General features: G+C 37.0%; 2 protein-coding genes across 5 annotated transcripts in view; both read right to left on the bottom strand.

Annotated features, from left to right (window-relative positions):
- Positions 1-624: 624 nt before the first annotated feature.
- LOC114362032 (putative inorganic phosphate cotransporter) lies at positions 625-17,786 on the bottom strand. Its single transcript, XM_028317286.1, has 11 exons — positions 17,607-17,786; positions 13,825-13,949; positions 10,122-10,301; positions 9,774-9,912; positions 9,420-9,637; positions 8,215-8,364; positions 7,708-7,840; positions 7,257-7,381; positions 6,035-6,154; positions 1,499-1,628; positions 625-907 (listed from the first exon to the last, which is right to left on the bottom strand). The coding sequence occupies exons 1-11, from the start codon at positions 17,641-17,643 to the stop codon at positions 864-866; spliced, it is 1,401 nt and encodes a 466-aa protein (XP_028173087.1). The 5' UTR covers positions 17,644-17,786; the 3' UTR covers positions 625-863.
- A 1,278-nt stretch (positions 17,787-19,064) lies between these two features.
- The window catches only part of LOC114362008 (putative inorganic phosphate cotransporter), a 29,838-nt gene continuing 26,241 nt past the window's right edge, over positions 19,065-22,661 (bottom strand). For all 4 annotated transcript variants that reach the window (XM_028317258.1, XM_028317274.1, XM_028317267.1 and 1 more), the window contains exons 5-11: positions 22,429-22,640; positions 21,594-21,743; positions 21,181-21,313; positions 20,578-20,699; positions 20,164-20,283; positions 19,633-19,762; positions 19,065-19,245 (exon numbers count right to left, since the gene is read on the bottom strand). In XM_028317258.1, the coding sequence (XP_028173059.1) occupies positions 19,208-19,245; positions 19,633-19,762; positions 20,164-20,283; positions 20,578-20,699; positions 21,181-21,313; positions 21,594-21,743; positions 22,429-22,640 (905 nt within the window). In that variant the 3' untranslated portion in view covers positions 19,065-19,207. The remainder of the gene's footprint in view (positions 19,246-19,632; positions 19,763-20,163; positions 20,284-20,577; positions 20,700-21,180; positions 21,314-21,593; positions 21,744-22,428; positions 22,641-22,661) is intronic.

Below are 22,661 nucleotides of genomic sequence, written 5' to 3'. Positions count from 1 at the left end.
TTTTACTCAACTCTCTATTTTGTGTGCAGGTAATTATGTACCTGGGTATAATATTGTTTATTTATTTTTTCATTTTATAAGCTTCGGCCCCGACTATACACGAATTGTTGTAAATTAATAAAACAACCTAAAGCAATGTAAGGTATGTATCGAAAATTATTGTGTCTGTCGCATTTCCTTTCTCGATCTCAAATGCTTCTTAATAACTTTTGAAGTACTTTTGAACAGATGAACTTCTAATGTATCTTTAGAAATGTTTTTAATGGACTCTATTTTGCTAAGAAAAGAATATCGCTTGAACGTTAAATTGTTTCAGAAAATAAAACAACAACAACTGAAAATACAATGGCATAAATGCAATAGTTTGAACTGTACGCTTCATTATTATGAACTTGGTGACTAAACGACAAAATTATGCGTTTATTTCAAAACATATTCGTTTCGGTGTTTTGGTGATAGATATTTGGAAATATTCTAAGCCAATATAATATTGTGATAACGGACATTATTATTTAGTAATTTAGGTTTGTGAATGGGTTAATATACAAATAAAACACTATTAAATATTTTAATTTTATTGTTTTTTTTATTATTATTTTTTTATTGTTTTGATCTCTACATTTTTAATACAACTACACTACACTATTGACTACTAGGTTAACAGCCTTTAAAATATTACGCTCTAATATCTAATCTATTTACAAATTAATATAAGTATAATACTGTAATAATTTATCAAGTAAATAAATAAGAATAAAACCTTTTTTAACAAAGGTTCAAATGTTTCTCTAGCAAAAAGTCTTTTAGTAAGCTCTCTCAAAAAATAAAGCAGGATACAAGAGCTAATAATATAAATATAACCATCAAACTACTTTTTCTACATTCTTTTCTGTCGTGACGTCATCATCTGAAAAAAAAACAGGAAAATATTAGTAAGTTCAGTTTCAATAAAATATGTACACTGATTGAAGCAGCAACGGCATTGATTCCTGCTACTGAAAATTTAAAATTCAGCACTTGCAAAGTTTTAAAATTATTGTGCTTTTTGAAGGACTGGGGTATCTTACACTCTACCTGGTGCAGCGAGGGTTATTGTAGACTTGGTAGAAATTTGATATAATAATAATATTCTGAGACTATTTTATGTGGATAGGTAAGACTTCGTATATTGATAGACATATTTTTTTCAAGATGTTTCTTCTTCTTTTTTTTGTCGGGTCGGCAACAAACCTACACAGTGTCAGTCCAAAACTCCGCCACAAGAGTGGCGTTGTCAGTAGCCTTCATTAAGTCTTTCATTATTTGGGCATGGGCACGACATCATGTGCTTCGTCAACTGTTTCTTACTAGAACCCGGTCTGTGAGCACGTACACTCACTGCGGGCACCCGTCGCACAGTCGTGACAGCAATATAATTACGCGCGAGCGATAAGGATGGGTAGCTTGGGGTCATTGGACAAAATTCTACGTGCTCACAGACCAGACTATATCTCCTTACCAGTATCTTTAGACTCCGGTTCGTTCCACGTCTGCCTCTCACTCGTGCCGAAGATGATGAAGATCAGGTTGCAGACGATGTAGACGGCTGACGACAGGTAGAATACGATCCTCCATTGGTCTGGGTCAGTCTGAAAAATTGTTCAAAAATATTTCATTACAATAAACTTACTTATCATTTGCCTCAAAAACTAAGGAAGAGATAGCGGTAGATTTTTTTTTTATCCACAACGAGGAAGCTCTTTAATAAATAAATATCCCTTGACATTTACACTACGCTTCTAGTCCCAAACTAAGCATAGCTATATGTACTAAAGCTAAAGCAAACTATGGGTACTAGACAACTGATATAAAAATACATAAATACTTTTTTTTAAAGAAATTTAAATTCATCATTTCAATTTCTGCCCGGCCGGGAATCGAACCCTTGGCTTCTATCTTGTATTGATTGTGCGGAGAGCTGTATCTGACTACGACCGCTCTGCCAAGAGCGACACGAATAAGAAGAAGAAACAACCAAACGTTGCTTATTTTATGAAGAGACTCCAAAACATGTTCAAGGCACGTTATTTATAAGACACAGAGATTATACCTGGTCAATATAAGGAGCTTAAAAGCTTTGCCTCAGATTGCTACTTTTCAAATTCAAATTCAAAACGTTTATTTCATGTCATTATAATTTATAGTGGTTTAGAAGTAGGTATACATTTTCTATTACCTACCTTTACAAGTTATGTCACCTCACATATTTTATTACATTAACTTGCATGAAACTTATTACTATAAATTATTATTATTTCTAGAAAAGAAACAAATACAATTTCAAAGGCCTCGTATAAATGTGAAAATGAGTATTAAATGCCGGAGCTCGGGAAGCGCTGAAATAACAACGTTAGAACTTACAACTAATGGAGAAAAGTGTGGGGTTAGCTTTTAAGTTTAAAAGTTAGGGTTCTCTCGCAGAGCAAGCGAAGAGCTGCAAATTATCTTGCATTTTGTACCGTTTGCTTAAGCTGTAGCTGTAGGTAAAATATGATAAATATTTTGATCAAATGAAGACGAGTGGACTCAGTGGAGACAGACAGACATGATAGACATTATTTTGATCTGAATTTACAGTGATGTGATTAAATTTTTCATTGAGACGGACTAGCAGTGATACAGTGATTTTCTCATGTTCATAAAATTGTATCTATGTAAATAAAAATGAATTGTTGTTCGTTAGTATGATTAAAACTCGAGAACGGCTGGGCCGATTGAGCTGATTTTGGTTTTAAAATGTTTGTCGTAGTCCAGGATAGGTCTAAACGGTGAGCAAATAAGAAAAAATGGCGATGGCTTATTTATTGCCTGTTGCCGATGCATAAAACCTCCGTAGAGGTTTTTCTCTTAGGCTTGATTTTCATTAAAAAACTTGGTTTGACGTCTGTGTCAGTTGAAAAGTACTCCGTGCAAAAGCTGGTGGTTTACAATCTTCGAGCCGGATCCAGGCGGATTCAATGTTTTTTACGCCACCCAGAATGGTCAATACACGGAGCGCAACTCGAAGGGAGCAGCAGGAGATTCAGATTCAGCCATCCGACGACTCCGAGGTACAACAAAATATGGCAAGTCAAAATGACATTTCCGTACATAATAGTACAGTCGTGCAAGCAAACTCTAAAGCCTCGGAATCATCTATATCAGCTAGGAAAAAACGGCTTGAATACGAAACTGCGAAACAAAAGGCCAAAATCGCTATGGATTTACTTGACAAGCAGTTGGAGGCGGATATCGCGGAACTTGAGGATGAATATCCCGCAAATAGCCTCCGTAGTGTGTCGCAATGGCTTGAGCAGCAAGATAAGGAGCAACTTGTCCACGATAATGGACCCCAACCGGTCAAGTTGTGCTCTTCAGTACCTCATCAAGAGTCAGCGCCTATGGAAAATGCTGGCACGGTACACATGTTGGCCGCTGCACTTAGAGACATTGCGGCTACCTCTGCTGCAAATACCAACAACGGTAACCTCTTAAGCCGTATATGCACGCCACGAGATCTCCCAGAGTTTTACGGAGACCCGATGGAATGGCTACCATTTAAAGGAGCATATTACGAGTCAGCTGAAGTATGTAACTTCACACCCAAAGAGAACTTATGGCGACTTAGAAAATGCCTGCGTGGAGCCGCTAAGGAAGCAGTTTCGGCTCTATTGATCAGCGCATCGTCACCAGAAACTATTATGTCTACTCTTGAGCTGAGGTTCGGTAATCCAGATCTGATAATTTCAAGGGTACTGTTGGACATAAAGAAATTACCACCCTTGCCGAGCGATTACCAGAGAGACATAGTGCCATTCGCTGTGAAGGTACAAAATCTGATAGAGGCTATTCGAGCATTGAAGCGAGAGGAATATCTACAAGGTATGAACATAGTCTCAAAAATACTTGCAAAACTACCGACAGTGCTTGTATCGAAATGGTCAGACTTTAGTTTCCCACTGATCACTGAAGGAAAGATGCCTCGCTTGCTTCCTTTTGTACCCTTTGCACCACCGGCCTGCACCACTGGTGGTGCAAAGGGTATTTTTAAATCCCTCTTGCACCACCAACAAATAGTGCTGTGCTACCATCGACTGTTAAACTAGTAGTAGACTGTAAAATACTTAATAATTTAATTGTTATAAATAAATCGAAACCTACCTAAAAGTTTTAATTTGTGTGTGTAAGTGCCTATAAACATTTCACTTCAGACCCACGATACCCCGGGCCTACATCCTACATACAACGAATAAAGTACCAGGGCAACATAACCATAAAGGAGCTATTTGATACATGTTTATTTCTCGGGTCAACCAAGAAGAATCTGATATAGCTCCTTTATGATTATGTTGCCCTGGTACTTTAGGAATATTATTCGTTGTATGTAGATATGAATGGTTGTTATTAATTTTTATGTTATGTTGTCAAATCTGTCCAGTAGTTTCGGAGCCTATTCAGTACAAACAAACAATCAAATCTTTCCTCTTTATAATATTAATATTATATGATTATAGATAATCGTTTTACAGTAATGGTAGGGCGGCACTATTGGTGGTGCAAAAGGGATTAAAAAATACCCTTTGCACCACCAGTGGTGCAGGCCGGTGGTGCAAAGGGTACAAAAGGAAAACAGATAATGCAATCCAAAAAGATTTATGTTATAGCAAGAAATTGAGTAGAGACAGCTACTTCAGGAGTTCCTTTAATCAAATGGTCAAAAGGACCTCGTAAATCGTAATGTAAGGCGATAGAACATCAGTTGATTTCAAGCTAGCACATATTACTCGTACTACTAATGCAAGAGGCCACAGTGTTGATGTGCTATCATTTGTACGGGTGCCCTCTTAGACGCATAACATTTTTCATCATAATTTAGTTTGGTATAACAGTATTTGCATAAAGTTTTTTCGCATAAACTTTGATATGCATAGTTTTCTAAATGCATAATGGTTTCTTGGGCATAATAATAACTTTCTCTAATTTTCAATACCATAATTTAAATAATTATAAATGTAAAGAACATAATTTTTATATACATAAAGTTTGTTTTTAATAAAATACTATAAACATAATTTAATTATTTATAACATCTAAAGTCATAAATATTGTCTATAAGAGCAACCAACATTGAAGAGTAAATAATTATGTATTTGTGATGTTGCGAACGATCCTCCTTCCACCTTTATACTCTTTCGGCCTATAGATTTGCAAAAACTAAATTCTCTGANCTCTTAGGCTTGATTTTCATTAAAAAACTTGGTTTGACGTCTGTGTCAGTTGAAAAGTACTCCGTGCAAAAGCTGGTGGTTTACATTGCCTTTAAGGCGGAACAGAGTTCGCGAGGACAGCTAGTAAGAAATAATAATTAAAAGTGTTGCAACTGAGTTGTAATACAAATTGATAAGAATGTACTGAACCATTTTTTCCGGCTTCCACATTTTAAAATGCAAAGTGCACGAACGTGCAAGGATAAGCCTGTGAAATGAAGAGACACGTCGGTACTCGGTATCCCTCTTCCAGAATAGCCAGTTAGGGATAGTTCGAAGTTTCCAACTCCTTCTCAAAAGGACGGATTATACGAAGATTAGAACTTTTATTAGTTCTAAACTGGGACTTTTAAACGTGTAGTGGTTTTGTTATCGTACTTAAAGTTCCGTGTAGACTTTATTTCACAAGCATTTCTTGTGATAGTCTTGGAAATTTTACAATGTAAAGAAATGCGATAATTTGTACCTGAATAATTCATATTCACATGAGTCAAACAAATTCAGCTTATAGTTGTTATGGTAAACTGCACAATAATGTACCTATCAACTTTACATGACGACTTTATTAAACGACTTTAAAAAAAAAAATAAAAGCGGCTCTACGTGACTTTTGGAGAAAGTTCATAACTTAGCTCTACAACGTATGATGTTTATTATTTTTTCCAAAGATAACCAGTCAATCGGTAAAATTTAACTTCTTAGAACAGCTTAATCTTGATGTGCCATGTTTGTATTATTCGTCTAGTCACCTGATCTGTCAAGATGAGCCCAGCCACCAGCGGCGCTAAGATGGAGACGAAGTTCGCGATACAGTTCGTGATGCCCATCAAGGTCCCGCCGAAGTTGGGCGCCATATCGATGTGGACTAGCTGGAAATAACAATAATCATAGCTTTAATAATCTACTCGAGTCTGTGAGTGCAAAACGTTATTCCCTGCATGAGAAAAAAATAACTGATTAGTACATCTCGTAAAACTGAATATAACGTTGTCTGACAAAGTCAAAATTAAAAATGATTACTCTTAAAAAGTTTTACGTGTCCAATGTTTGTTCTACCCCCTAGCACCTTGCTACAGTCTACAACGTAAATCTATACTTATAATAAATCTGTAGAGAGGTCAATTCTGTACATGAAATATATTTTCAAAATAACTATCAGGGGGTGATTAGTGATCGATGCTGATGCCAAAAATGCAATCAGTAAAATTTTTGTCTGTCTGTCTGTCTGTCTGTCTGTCTGTCTGTCTGTCTGTCTGTCTGTCTGTATGTTCCTTATAGAAACAAAAACTACTCGACGGATTTTAACGAAACTTGGTATAATTATTCTTCATACTCCTGGGCAGGTTATAGGATACTTAGGAATTCCCACGGGAACGGGAATTAGCGGGAAAATCCTTTTGTATGAAAAATCTAAACCGCTTAAGTTAGACGCTTGCAATTTGGCATGCAGGTACCTTAGTAAAGTCAAAGCTTAGTTACAACAGGATATTGCAAAATTCCCACGGGAACGGGAGTCAGTGGGAAAAAACATTTGTATGAAAAAATCTAAACCGCGTAAGAGAGACTCTTGAAATTTGGCATGCAGGTACCTTTGTAAACTTAACGCTTAGTTACAACAGGATATTGCAAAATTCCCACGGGAACGGGAGTTAGCGGGAAAAACATTTGTATGAAAAAATCTGAACCGCGTAAGATAGATGAAGGGGGGGTAAAACGAGATCCACGCGTACGAAGTCGCGGGCGGCCGCTAGTACTTAATATGAACTGAAAAAAAGCAAAGAACTTTTTTTCCTCCTTTCAGCATAGATTCAGGGTGGTCCTAGTTAAGGCTCCACATCGCATACAGAACAACAATTATTGTTATCTTCCTTTATTACTTTAATGTACCAGAATGAATGTCTGATAAAATAAACAATTTTTTTATAGAATTTCAAATTAACAACAATATTTCAATGAATAATGCAACTGTACCAAGTATCCAGTATATTGTCCAGCGTTGAGGCCGACTACCACGCACAGAATGATGACTGCCGTGGTGGCGTCGCCAGCGGGTGCGTACGTGAGCCCAATCAGAGCTACAGCTGGACCCCAATGACCTGCATTCCAAAGTTTTTTCTACATTAGATAATTTCGTTATAAATTATAAAAAATTCATCGTCATTTTGCTTATACATCCGTACCAGAGCGTCAACGTGATAACACGGCTGCTAGGTGTGCACTTAACTCGACCGTGTTGTGATTTCCGCATCAGATGTCATCACGAAAGGTTCTTTAAAACCTTACCTAATACGTACACCATGCAAGCAATAAAAGTTGGAAGAACCTCTCAGCTAAAAGCCTTGCAACCTTGCAGCAATTGTCATCGTACCTAAAAACGATTGTACAACATCTGACATCCATTGTTAAGAAGTAATCCATTTACCAATAGTATTAGAGATCTTTCTGCAAGCTGTGATGCTGAGCCACTTCTTCTTCTGAATCAAGTCGACCAAGTAACCGAGTGGGAAACTCAACAGGTACATAGTGAGGTATGGTAGTGCTGACATGACACCGTTCTGGAAAATAAAAGAAAACGCTTATGTCGAGCTAATAATAATGATATTTGAGAAAACGAACTAATTGTATTGGAATTTATATTGAAAAAAATGTAAATAAATAAATAATTGATGTTGATTAATAAGTATGATAGTAAAACAAGATGCAATACTAGGGGGTTTGGTGGGTCAGAAAGAACCAGGGGCGGGCTGGAAGATTTTGTGAAGAGCTAATTGAAGAGGAGATCGGAAAGGTGGTAGGTCAAAAAGCAAGTTAAAAGGGAGCTGGCGAATGGAGGGTGGAGACGCAAGACTTCGTACCTACCAGAAGTTTGACAAAACACTTATGTGATTTATCACATTTTAGGAAAGAGAACATTCGAATAGCTACTTACAGCACCAATGTCAACGCCCATGACTTGCTTCATGTAGGAGGGGATCTCCGTCATGAGAGTCCAGAAGCCCCAATTCTGGCCAGAGTGGGCGACGATGAGGGCGATGAAAGGCACCGACGTGAAGATTGCCTTCCATGGCGTTTTGAGTTTCTATAACAATAATAGATCTCTAGTAAAAGACTTAATCTAATACGTAATGGCAAAAACAGATCCTTTTGTACCCTTTGCACCACCNTTTTTGTTCTTAATTTTTGACCTGTTTCTTAGAAAACTTAAGCTCGTGAAACTACATTCTGTTTGATCTTGAATCCCTCTTAATTATCTATTATTACGCACATATTATACAGTCCACTTCTTTTACAACATTAAGCTTGCCTGGTCTGAAATTATGTTGATCCCGACTGGCCGTGGTCTCTTCCACGTGGTACTAGTCTGCCCTATACTAGAGTGTAATTTAAAAGCCGGAGGCGCGGAGGGAGTGCGGTCCTCGCTCGCTGTAACATATATCCGGCAGCCACATGGCATGCCGGGTATATGTTACGCCAGAGCGGAAGGACCGCACTTCCCGCAGCGCCGGAGATAAGGCAATCCTAATGCTTGCTTGCATGCTTGCATGCATGCTTCCTTGCTGCTTGCTTGCATGCTTGCTTGCTGCTTGCTTGCATGCTTGCGTGCTTGCTGCTTGCTTGCATGCTTGCTTGCTGCTTGCTTGCTGCTTGCTTGCTGCTTGCTTGCAGGCTTGCTTGTTTGCATGCTTGCTTGCAGGCTTGCTTGTTTGCATCCTTGCTTGCATGCATGCTTACATGCCTCCTTGCAGCTTGCTTGCATGCTTGTTTGCATGCTTGCTTGTCTATTTATATTTGTTAACTTATAACATTTTTATATTTCATATTTGTTAAAATTATGGTATTTTGTATATTATTAATGATAATATTTATGGCATTGGTTTAGATGCCAATAAATGTTATGCCTAGAAATCGTTATTAAAAAAACAAGTATACAGAAAAAATATATACTAAAATATTATTATATTAAAAGTGGTTATGGCAAAAAAAATATGCCTTATGAATTATTCTGTATGAACGTTATGCGAAATGATGAGGATGCCAAAAAACTTTATGCACTCTTAAATTATGACAATATTTTTTATGCAACCGAATATGGACCCCATTTGTACATTCCATTATTTAATTTTAAACTCTTACCTTTTGTTCACCAACATGTCCCAAAGAAGTGAGTATGTACATTTTTTCTTCATCGCTAATAACTTTCGAAGTTTGTGGCGTTGATGAACCCAAAAAGACATAGACGGCGGCCCAGACAGCCCCAATGGTGCCGTTGACATAAAATATGGCCGGCCACCCCCAGTAACTGGATATGAAGCCCGAAATCATAAGCTGGACAGCTGTCCCCAATTGTCCTCCTGTAAAAATACAATATTTGACCATGTCAAAATTTTGGCTCACAAGATCGAGCACATCAAAATGAGTCGTTCAAAATATTGACTTCAAATTAAATTGACGTAGCCCAAAGTAGGTTGTGGTTAACTAATTTATTACCTGAATGAACAAAAGTTCCAAATCGACTTTTTTCCTCCAAAGGAAACCATTTTCCAATGAGGTGGTGCATTGAAGGCACCAGGAATCCTTGCGACAGACCCTGAATAACGCGGCAAGCGCATACCATTTGCCATCCACCCTGAAATCATTAGTGACAGTAAATTCTTCGTTTCAGCCAAATGACGTCCACTGCTGGACAAAGGCCTCCCCCAAGGCTTTCCATAAAGACCGGTCCTGCGCTGGCCAGATCCAGGTTCTTTCCGTGACCTTCACCAGATCGTCGGACGACCTAGTAGTAAATTCCTATAATACCTATTTTTCAACCTGCATACCAACTCGGAAACTTACATAATATGCTCCAATTGGTATCAATAAGGATACAGCGGAGTTGACGACAATGCAGGTCAAGACAAGGACCTTTCCCCCAAATCGGGCTGCCATCTCACCGCCAGGCACTTGCAGGACAGCGTAGCCCCAGAAGAAGGAAGACAGGATGAGACTCTGCGTCTTAGAGCCCCAATCGAAGGACTGGAAAGAGAAAAAAAACTATGTCAATGAGTTCTATCATGATCATCACACCTTTTTTTCAGTTCCTGGTAAAATGTCTTTCAATAATGCAATTACATTTTTAACAACATTGGTCTTTCAGCATTTTTGCTATATTTTATATCTCACAATTTCGGAATTTAGTTTAATTTTTATACACTTTAAAAATCGCCCCGTAAAATGCGAGCTCACTTAATTCTATATTTTTGACTGACAAAATGGCTTGGAAAATTTCCGTGTCACACTTTCCCACATAAAATAACCCTTTCTTAATACACAAACAATTTTTCCATGGCCGCTGCATATTTTAATCTCAATTTTCACAGCACATCCGCATTCCCTGGATATCCACACAGGAATTCCCTTTATAAGGTTGTGGAATCTGTCATACTCGCAAAGCGTTTGCCAAAGAGGAATCTGGTGGCATATTCACTATGTTTTTAGTGGCATGTTGTTATTTTCGGATATCCTTGGACATTTTAAATGGTGCCTTCAAAAAGTAGAGTACTTACCTGAAAACAAATTCCTTAATCATTCTACGTTTTTTAATATTTTATAACTTGAAAATACATAAGTTACAGTAGGCAAAAAGTAAATGTTCGTCCACATACAATGTTTATATTGTGCGAAATATTACGCGAATCACCAAGCCGCCAATGTCTCTGAACTAATTATTCATACTTGACCGAGTGGTCAAATCATTTTGTTTTCTATTACATTTATTTTATAAATTTTGTCGCATGCTTTTTTGGATTGTGTTCCGGACTAGTAAATATATCAGCTTATAGTCGTTATGACGTCTCCACGCATTCACTGTTCGTGCTTAATCAGCGGGCTGCGGCATGCCGATTGGTTGCGGTGAGATTAACTCGCTCGCGGCGACAACAATTAACACGTCCGATGCCAATACTGTTATGCAATTATAAGTGGACCAAACAACAATATTATTAAGTGCTCTATGGCAGAGGAGTTGCTGAGGAACTTTTTATATTTTTTTCTAGAAACCATAAATAGAGTTAATACGAAAATATGTTTTTGTATTATTTTTAGTAACCTAGGTAGCACTAAGAACGTTCGCCTTTGTTTGTGACGAACGTGACAAATGAGTGTAACAACAAAAAGTAACATGAATGACGATTAATGACCTGCCTAACTACTTTATAATTCAAAGTTATGACTTTGTTGTTTTCTTCTACAACGAATGCAGGAGATTGTAACGTCATTGTTTTTGGCCGACCTCAACATTGACACTCAAGGGTACGCTGACGACCTTGTTGTCATAGTAAGGGGCTTCTGCCAAAGTACAATATCTTCCATAATGCAAAGAGCGCTAAACACCATAGGTGGGTGGTGCAAAAGAAACAGTTTATCAGTTAACGCTGATAAAACTGTCATTATTCCATTTACCAGGCGTAGACAGTTGAACAAACTAGTCAAACCCTCTCTAAATGGAAAAGAGATCGAGTTTTCCACGGAAGTCAAATATCTGGGCGTCACTATCGACCAGAAACTTACATGGAATACTCACCTTAATAACATCATACAAAAGGCAAAAATTGCCTTAGGCTCCTGTAGCCGCATGATNAGAGTAACGCTGAGATGGGTTCCAGGTCATGCGGGAATCGAGGGCAATGAAAATGCCGACGAACTAGCCAGAGCGGGAGCGGAGGGAACACAATATGGTCCAGAACCCTTTTGTGGTGTTCCCAAAAGTCTCGCTCGAATGACCCTGGAGAACATCTATTTAAACAAATCCTTTATGGCATGGTCAGACACGCCAGGATTAACTCATTCCAAAGCTCTCATAAAAGCCTATGATCGAAAAAGCTCTAAGCAGATCATAGGACTGAGTAGGACCAAAATGCGCATCTTAGTTCGAGCCCTCACTGGACACTGCAGCTTAAACAAGCACTTGTCCACTATGGGACTGTCCGAAACAAGAACGTGCAGGATGTGCCAAGAGGCAGATGAAACGCCACTACACATGCTCACGGACTGCGGACCTCTGATGCGCAAGCGGAGCTTACACCTGGGCAAACACATCCTAAGCCCACAAGATGTAAAACATATCGCCCCCCAAAAGATACTGCACTTCCTAATGGATGCAGGACTCGGAGGCGAACTGTAAGGAAAACAGCGGCGATCACAATAGATCGATAACGGTCGCAGTGATACTAGGACTTTATTGAACTAGAATAGCCGCTCAACACAAATAAAAACGTCATAGTGATAAAAATATTGTTCGGGTTGATAATGACTCTCCAGTGTTCAACAAATACTATCAAGATGAAAATACAAATTAGACATTTACCTTGTGCGCTTACTTATCCTTATTTAGTTAGAACATTGCAGACTTAAATAAAACAGTGTAGGTGAATTATGAGCCGGAACAAACCTAAATATTTGAAAATAAAATATGACATCAGTCTTCGTAAGGTATTAAGGCCCATGGAGACTGACACAAAGATGTAAGTTTGTTATAACTCAACTTATTTGATGGACGAAAAGGATCAAGTCAGCCGACATTATAAAGGACCCTCTCCACGATTGCGCTGTTCCAGTAATTTCCTGATCAATGAATGGCAGGGCTGTCCAGGGGCTGATTAGTTGCGGCCAGCGCTCCATCCTTCGTGGACAGCGATGGATTTATGGCAGCCGCTATGTACGATGAGCAAACATCTAATCAAAACAACGTTATGTACCTACGATCGCTTGCTGATGATGCACAAGCTTCAGATTTTTATTAACTAACTACAAAAAGGAGGAGATTCTCAATTCGAGTACCTAATGTTTTTTTGCACTGGAAATGGTGTAAGTTCAAGTGTTTTTATTATTGAGTTTTATTGGGTCGAGAGATGTTACATTAATTTGCAACTCCTTCATAGCGAAAACTTGAAAGTAGAAACGGTTTTGGTAAACATGACATGGTCGAAAATGCTAATGTGAAACTTAATAATACGGGTAATATTTATAAATTGCATAATTAATGTTGTCTTACATGACTTTACCCTGTCATATTATCTTCCGATGCACTCAGTTCTCTCTCTTTATAATATCAGCTGAAGACCGCAATGTGGGGGCGACATCGCGATAGTTTTATCATCGGCTCTCGAATATCGGTGTTCATACTTTGTCGCTCGAAATAATCGTGTCGATATTTCCGCTGGTCTCAAAGCAAAAAAAGTTAAATGGGGAAAATGAGGTAAAATTATCATCATCAATAAATATACACCCGACACATTTTAACGCTCTTAAGAAACTATGGTTCTATTAACCGTGTTCCAATATTACCTAAAGACGGTGTCATAATAGACGAAGCAAATACTGAAGATCCTATGAATAATATCCCACTTACCCTTAGACAATTGCACCTGATATTAAGTGCATGCAGTCTAGGATGATACTACCTGCCTTGTAAGCGCCTATCTACTCTTGCCTTGAAAAGGCCCGGATTATAGTGTTCAGCATAGTATCAAATCCACTGGATCCAACCAGCAAGCCTTACATTTTCAAGGTCGGTGTCGGTCATGGAGACGATGGCCATGCTCATGTTGACGCGCATCCCGTAGGCGATCAGCATGGCCAGGAACAGCAGCAAGGCTTGGGCATGGCGAACTCCGAGGCAAGCACCTGGAACAGAGAGCATAAAGATAGAAAGAAAGGAAATAATTTTATTTTGGCAAAAACTTAGACAACACAAGACATACACATAAAAAAACTAAACAAAGTTGCAAAAAAGGTTACCCACTCAGTAATATCTTGACAATTTAACTGCCAAGACACTGATTTTCAGTGGGTGCATAAGGATGTGGGAATTTTCTACGTACTTTTCATCAATCATTTTCGTTTAGTAGAAGGAAGACCCTCTCTAATTTACCAGAGGCAAACGGGTGATTTCGCCTACACTTCCCACGCTGCACATACGAGTTGGGGAAGTCATCATTATTATCATTAAATATAATTTAGTGACAAAAAAGTTATTAAGACATAATAATCTTATCTGTTGTCTGAAAACCCCATAGTACAAGATCGGCTGTTGGGGATGAGGGAATAGTGTAATCAGAAATTTATTTATTTTAATTTTACAAGCAGTGCAATGACTGTAAGAGAATGAGTTTGTGCTTAACATTAATGGCCATTACTAGTCCGTATAATTTATAATTCCGTGAAAATAAGTCACAAAAANATTGAGACCATACTCTTCATGTCTAGTGTAAAATAATATTCCCTACAAAATTCAGGTTACCATATAGGAAACCTAAAAAGACCTTAAACCGTCAGCCCACCTTAAAAACATGAAAGAATACAACTGTTGGTCTATTTGTACTTATAATATTTAAAGAATTATCCTCCAACTCCTAAGCATTAAGGAGTTGTACCTTCTATCATCAGCTCATCAATATGAGATGATGATTTCCAGGAGCAAATATATGAATAACTTAAGAAAAAGTTTGAAAAACGATATACGTGCCTATAAAATTTGAGGGTTGCTCTCGATTTCCCTAGGATCCCATCATCAGATCCTGACTTGGTGACAATGGGACCACCTCAGAAGTGTACCCTATCGAACAAAAAAAGAATTTTGAAAATCGGTTCATAATTGGCGGAGTTATCGCGTAACAAACATAGAAAAAAAAAAAAAAAACATACGGGTCGAATTGAGAACCTCCTCCTTTTTTTGAAGTCGGTTGAAAAGATTGTCTATACTGCCCGTTTATAGAAATATCTTTCAACAGTATCAGTATGCATTTGTAGGTATACTTGTATCGAATTTTCATAAAAGATTAGGCAATTTAAAATATTAAGCAATCGAAGAGCTATCTTAGCCAAAGGATGAGACATTTAGGTATTAAATTGATGTTGATAACAATGACAGAATTATCAGTTGCATAATTTTTGTTTACGAGATCGGCTGAGATTTCAAAATGCGATATTATACAGGGTTATCTCTAATTTCCAAATTTTGATCAGATCTGAACACGAGAGCAGATAGTTTAATTTGATAAACTTGTCATGTGATACATCAACTTGTAGACTGTGAGCATGTTACAATAATGCTTTTCATGATGATCAAGGAGGTACAGACTGATAACAGGACATCAAGCTAAATACTGTGACTTCTTAATCGGTCGTAATAAGTGCTATTTTGCAAACAAAATTGTTTAGTCTGATGCGAAATCGGTATAGGTTTGATGGACATGCGAAGTGGGAAATTATTGTCCCCTTTCTTTTTGCTAATGACATGACCTTGAGATGTTTCTTGTTTTGATAATTTTGTTATGTAAGTACTCTTCTGCTCGCGACAGTTAAGGTTATCTTAAGAGTAGTGTCAAATTTAATGATAGGTGTTTGAGATCACTAAAACTTATCAGTGAAAAAAATCCCCAATCAAGAAATGATATCCTGACCAAAAAGTAAACAAAGTTCCATATTTTATTCTTATAGGTACTTTATTCTTTCGGGCAGTTGGATTATTGCGTTTTCAGGCCTCTAAAATAATTTGGATGAATTCGGCTATAGAAAATAATTAATTATTATTCTTAGTTATAGGTAGCAATAAGAAAACTTGTTTTTACTCTTTGGGTGATTTAAGAGCGTTTACGCCGTTTTGCGCAAAAACAGTACTTTTACAACCCGTTACAATCATTAACCAGTTATTTCGTCGTCTAAATAGTTAGTTGAGAAAATAAATTTCGATTAGTATAGCATTCAAGAATTCTATCAAGATAAGTCTACAGAGGTTTTCTCAATTTTCACTTTAGCGTCAGTTTAGAAGTTTAAAATTTTAAAAAATACTGTAATAAATAATAAACAAACATTTATATCCGATTGCAAAGATCCTTGGGAAAATAGATAGGTAGTTGAGATATTTTTTTTACATTTAGACATTTTAGGTACAATAAGAAATAAGAAATTCAAACAAAGTGAAAAACCCAGAAAATAAAGTTATTTTTACACCAATATTCTTCTTTAATTCAACAGAAAAATAACTTAAAATAATAAAAGAACATTTTATTTCAAATATTTACTTTGAAATTACAGTATAATTAATTTGTTGTTATTATTTTTCTATAAACATTTGAAAACTATTAAAACGCCGCGCGTGAATCATTTCCAATGATGCCCCTTGATACGCCGCTAGACGTAAACGCTCTTAAAACACACGGAAAGTAATTATTACATTTGTAATAACTTAATTGTTATCTAAACATTAATGTTAGCTTTAATACCTAGTGTTTATAAGCTGAAGTGTGTCACAATAAGTGTACCTTACGTAGGTACAGGTAATCCGTTGAGGTGATGACTATCTGCTATGTACCTATTACTCGTTCGGGAAAAACAGATACGGTTATTTACAAATAACTGGTTTTAAAGGAAAAAACACCGACTTTGCGCATCGTTGTGTAATGAATAACTCATGAACGGGATACATTTTCTTGGAATTTAACAAATTGATGTTTTTTTAATGGGACTTTAATCTGACTATTTATCTTAGCTTCAATGCCTTACGATGCAGTTATGTCCCAAATACAACTTTGTTTTAATACAGGGTGATTTTGTAAACAGTATCCAATTTTTTAATAAGCTCCATAGAACAATTTATCAATACTACTTTATCTTAATTATTTTTAGTGGTATATTTCTAAAAAAAAATATATCGAAAATCTAATTCGCGGGTGCCCATTGCTGTGCCAATTTTAACCGACTTCAAAAAAGGAGGAGGTTATAAAATATCTTCAGCTGTATGTATTTTTTTTCTATGTAACGTCAATTGAGGACCGATTTTCAAAATTATTTTTTTGTTCGATAGGGTACACTTCTGAGGTGTTCCCATTGCCACCAAGTCAGGATCTGATGATGGGATCCTAGGGAAATCGGGGGCAAACCTCAAATTTTATAAGCACGTATTACGTTTTTCATATTTATAAAAAAGTTAAGGTAAGGCACCGACTCCAAGAATATCAATCATAGTCAAACATTTGTCCTAATAAATAAATAATGTAATTATTTTCTACTTTTTAGTGCAGGTTTTTTGGAGTCGGTTTTAATTTTTCNATTTTTCTACTTTTTAATGTAGGTTTTTTTTTGATTGCAAATTCACCCAGTATAATAAATGCATAATATCTCTTCTCACAAAACACTAAAGAAAAATAAACAATTCGACATCCTGCTAAATAAGGTGTAGAGTTTTCATGAAATTGTCACTTAAGTCATGATTGATGGAACCAATAAATATTATTTCATTCGAATAAAATATGCAGAATACGTTGTAATTATTATACTTACTTGGCTTGCTAACGGTGCTTTCCTCTTCACTTTTCATGTTTCACAAACGTTTGACAGTCAATTAAACAACTTATTTTTTACAACATAAAACCTATTATTTGTGATCAACAGTTTTTATTTCGTCTTATTAACAAAAACGTTACTTTGTTATAACCGCAACGACTGCTGGCGGAGTACTACGTCTCTGTTATCTGTAGTTTTTACTATCGAAGGCTTTGATTAGCCACGGTGACCATAAATTTGATTAAATCCAAGACTTTCAATATTTCTATTCTCATCACTAAGAAGTCTCATAATGCCATAGCTCAGAGCATCTCGTTCGTTTCAGCCAAATGACGTCCACTGCTGGACAAAGGCCTCCCCCAAGGCTTTCCATAATGACCGGTCCTGCGCTGTCCGCATCCAGGTTTTCAGCCTGAGACCCTCTCATTTTTATAAAATAAATAGTCTTACTATGTATGTAACGTATTTATACGTATAAATAGGTAGTAAGACTTCCGCTATTATTTTTGGTGTATGTATAGTTGTCTAAAGAAATACTTCCAAAAGTTTCATTAAACAAACAATCGCCTTATTATTGTTTTACTCCTTCAGAGCCATTGTTTAGTAGTAAACTAATCAGTTGTCACGTCTCACGAACTCCAAAACGATTAGTCACCCTTCATCCAAGTATTGTGAACGTCACGGTCGTGCGTCTTCAGCGAAGAAATTATTCTTATTCTGCGTTGTTCATTTGTTTTACATCAACAATTCCTGCAGGTGTGTTTGAACCTTTAGAATTTGGTAGTTGACCTGATCAATGAACGCCGTATTCACAAACGATGCTTGCTTAAGTGAAGCAGCAAATCGAACGCACAGCATTGAATAGAGCTCTGTGTTTGGTTCGTGGGTGTCACTCCGCCATTCAAGTATTGTCTTTGAATAGGTTTTTGGGACAATGTGCATCCGCACTGTGAGACCTCATAGTAATATTTGTGAATACGGCTGTAAGTGCTGTTAAACCCACCGTAGGTTAGGTATAGAAACAGGTAAAATGGGAAAGTTAGATAGAACGAAATTAAGTGAGAGAAGTAGTGATTTTGGAGTTAGCTTGAATAAACCAAGCTAAATCCGTTTCATATTTCATTATTATACTCGTACACAGTGAATATGTTTTATATCATTTCGCTAACGAGTTCCTGTAATGCTTCAAAACAAAATTATGTCTTCTAAACATTAGTTGAGACAACACAATGGCTCATTAACTGTTCGTCAATAAGGTGACAAAGTGAGACAAGGAATGCAGCAAAAATGTACATTATTTATTTCAAGAATGCAGCTGAGTGACCTTACACTTTAGTTTTTATTGCATTCCTATTGTTACATCACAGATTATTTCTGGTACACTGCGATTGTTACGGTTAGTAAATATTTAGGTACATACTCACATAATAAAACACAGATTTATAAAAATAATTTATTATTTTGTTACTTATCCTAAATAAATACCCTTATTATTATGACTTGGTCCACAGAAGTAGTTACTAATCATTTATATCTTCTTTTGTTCTTAAACTTCACAAAAATTGCAACTTCAGAGCAACCATGTCCTCGTCGCAATGTCAACTTTTAATTTTCTCATTTTTCACAGCTCTATATCCTGAAATACAAAAACATAATGTCAGAAGAAAGAACAAAAAATTTTTCCGTTTTTAAGAACAATATTTCTACAAGAAGATTCATTCGGGTCCACAATCGATGCTTGCTTAAGTGAAGCAGCAAATCGAACGCACAGCGTTGAATAGAGCTCTGTGATTGGTTCGTGTGTCACCCTGTGCGTTCACGCGCACTATGAGACCTGCATGCACATTTAGTACAGTAGAGTACAGTACGGTCTTTTCATTCATTTTATGTACAGACGACAGAATGTCAATCTTATCTTATTACCTAGTTGCGATAAAAGCTATTTTTCAATAAAAATATAAATTCTGATGTGCTGTCGCTTGTTCTTTATGGAAATCAAGGTTTCAAGAGATAAATTCCTCACCCAATAACTCCTCATCAGGATCGTTCCACCGCTGCCGCTCGCTGGTGCCGTAAATGATGAAGATGGTGTTGGTGACGAAGTACACTACAGCTGATAGGCGGAACACCACTCGCCACTCATTTTGATCAGTCTGAAATTAAATTAAAATTGTTGTAGAAGTAGAATTAATGAAGTTATAGTGGATTTATAGAGCTGTAGTTTTGAATTGGTAATTTAAAATAATAATAAAAAAACATGGGCTTCCCCCAATGATATAAATGACCGGTTGTTAGCGGCCTGCATCCAGCGCCTTCCTGCTACCGCAACCTTTATGCGGTCGTCGGTCCACCTTATGGGCGGACGTACCACGGATCCAGAACCTTCAGAATAACCATGCTGGAATATAAAATCTGATACCATGGGGTTCAACTACACCCATTAGACGTCATAATAAATAGTCGTTTAATTTCTAGATTATTTTTTATTAATTTTCTAAGTATTTCATAGAGCGTGCTAAATTTCCTATGTAGATTCTATACTTTATGTACTTACATCGTCCTTCAGAATGGCTCCAGCGACGAGCGGTGCTACGATAGAGATGATGTTAGCCAGGAAGTTCGTGATTCCCATCATGGCGCCTGCAAAGTTGGGGGCCATGTCGATGTGGACCAACTGTAAAGAGAAATTATAGACTTTACCGTGTTTCTATTTGAATTTCCGATACTTAGTCTTTACACACGTGTTCTTTACGTGTTTTTCACTGGTAGAGAATGCTACATGGCATTAAGTTCGCCTTTTATACCGATTTTTTGTGCAATTAAAGATTTTGAATAAATAATATAATTTTGAATAAATCGGCAAAAAACACAAAGAAAGGTCGCGCTCATCACCCCTTTGAATGAGGGCGTTTTTGGAATGCAATTTTTCGGAATATTTCCAAGCTTATTAAAACTTAAGGTTATTTACCAGGAACCCCGTGAGATGGCCAACGTTGAGAGCCACAGCTATGGTGAATAGCGTGGCTGCGGCTGTGATGCTGGGAGGCACATAGCAGAGGACTATGAGAGCTGTCGCTGCACCGTAGTATCCTGAAAATAAAGTTAAACTTTTTACAATAGTAGGTAATGTGTCTGTCTATACTTGATAAAGAGTATTTTCATCTTTCAGACAATAATGTAACATCTAATAACTATCTTGGACACAAAACTGGTTTACGCCCATATTCACAAACATTACTATGAGGTCTCTCAGTGCACGTTGACGCACAGGGTGACACATGAACCAATCACAGAGCTCCATTCGACGCTGTGCGTTCTATTTGCAGGTTAACATAAGCAAGCATCGTGTGTGAATGTCGAAAAAAGGGTTTGACACAGATCGTCCCTCGCATTTCGTCTCAAACTCAAAAAAAAATGACATTAATTTTGTCCCTTACAAACTCACGGTCACCCTTTAATAGAAGAATGTTCAATAAGTTTTAATAGAAGCATATTTTAATAGTTAATGGAAAAATCATAATGAGTTTATTAATAAATGCATTAATTTGTATTGTTAATAATAGGTACTTACCAATAGAATTAGATACCTTTCTTGCTGCACTAAGGCTTAACCAGTTTTTCCTGATCACGTAGTCTACCATCACCCCGAAGGGTAAACTGAGGAGATACATCGCTAGATATGGCAATGCCGATAACATCCCGTTCTGTAAGGAAACACCTAAAAATATCATTTTCATACAGAATTATGCAAAATTATTATCAAAAGATACCTCTTTATTTTCAAAAAGGTTTAATTTAGGTCATAGCACATTAATCAACCTAGAAACGGATCAATAGTGTCACTTTTACATTTCGGCGAGGCGTTTACGTTACGGCTCGGATAAGTGTTATACAGAGTTTGATACTAAGAATACTGACAGCCTCGAGTTACGATCCGTTTCCGGGTTCATAAGTCTGCTTCCTTTACTCTTGTTAACAACTTACGGATTTAATATCGACGCCCAAAACTTTCTTCATATAGGATGGCATTTCAGTCATAAGGGTCCAGAATCCCCAGTTATACCCACAATGGACCACAATCAACGCCACAAAAGGAACCGATCGTAGCAACGACGTCCAGGGAGTGTCGTATTTCTGTAAATAATAATAACAAATGAAAAAAGATATGAGCATATTGGTTTGATTTAGTATTTCTTTCAAACGTGTTATCGATAAAGTACGAGTATGTATCCATTTATTTATCGGTCAACAAATAGTTTTTCATGAAAACTAAAATATTTCTTTTAAGATTACATTTTGTTACAAGTGGCTGGGGTCTCCTGTTTTTACAAGTTGAAAACCACCGGAACAACGGATTTTGATGAAACTCCATAGTAGCACGATATCAGAATATAGGCTACTAATACTTATCAGTAACTGTAACATGTGGGCTAAGCCGCGATTATTTGATGCGTTGTTTTCTATAATCGCGGATTTACTGATAATGAAGTATAAAAGAAAGATTACTTTCATATTTTTCAGCTAAAAAATCTACATATTTTCGGCTAACACCCAAGCAAATAAATAATTTTTAACATTTGCAAGATTTTTTCTAAATATTTTTACATACAAAAAACTTAAACGAGCCATAAACAAGTGTTAAAAATTACATTTACGTACTAAATGTCTATTAAAACAAGTGTTCATCGCCCGTTTAACTGTAATCGCCATCAGGATTGTAGGTTTAAGCTATGGCTCAACTTGGAACAAGATGAATTTTATCTAGAAAAAATATTTCACTTCTCTAACTTTTTAAGATATAAAATAAACAATTCATTACCTTATCCGACTCTCCCAGAGACCTCACGATATACTCTCTCTCCTCCTCACTGATGACCCTCGAGTCCTGAGGCGATGATGACCCCAAGCAGACATAAAACCCTGTCCACACCACTCCGAGGACGCCGACACTGTGGAAGATCATAGGCCAGCCCCAGTACTCGGCTATGAAGCCGGAGAACATCAGCTGGAGAGCTGTTCCTAGTGATGAACCTGAAAAAGGATAATTAGAGA

Source organism: Ostrinia furnacalis, unplaced genomic scaffold (assembly GCF_004193835.3).
Source record: "Ostrinia furnacalis isolate ACB-3 unplaced genomic scaffold, ASM419383v2 OfSCF0388, whole genome shotgun sequence".
NCBI classification, from domain to species: Eukaryota; Metazoa; Arthropoda; class Insecta; order Lepidoptera; family Crambidae; genus Ostrinia; species Ostrinia furnacalis.
Note: the sequence above shows the minus strand (reverse complement) of the source record. Positions and strands in the feature narration are given on the sequence as shown.

What these genes read in the sequence shown, in the direction of transcription:
- LOC114362032 (XM_028317286.1), bottom strand. Translation starts at nt 17,643, where the DNA reads ATGAAAAGTGAAGAGGAAAGCACCGTTAGCAAGCCAA. An exon ending in TGGAACTTTTGTTCATTCAG is followed by an intron (nt 9,638 to 9,773) that starts GTAATAAATTAG and finishes GTATTTTTACAG; the next exon opens with GAGGACAATTGGGGACAGCT. An exon ending in ACCGGAGTCTAAAGATACTG is followed by an intron (nt 908 to 1,498) that starts GTAAGGAGATAT and finishes TTTTTTTTTCAG; the next exon opens with ATGATGACGTCACGACAGAA.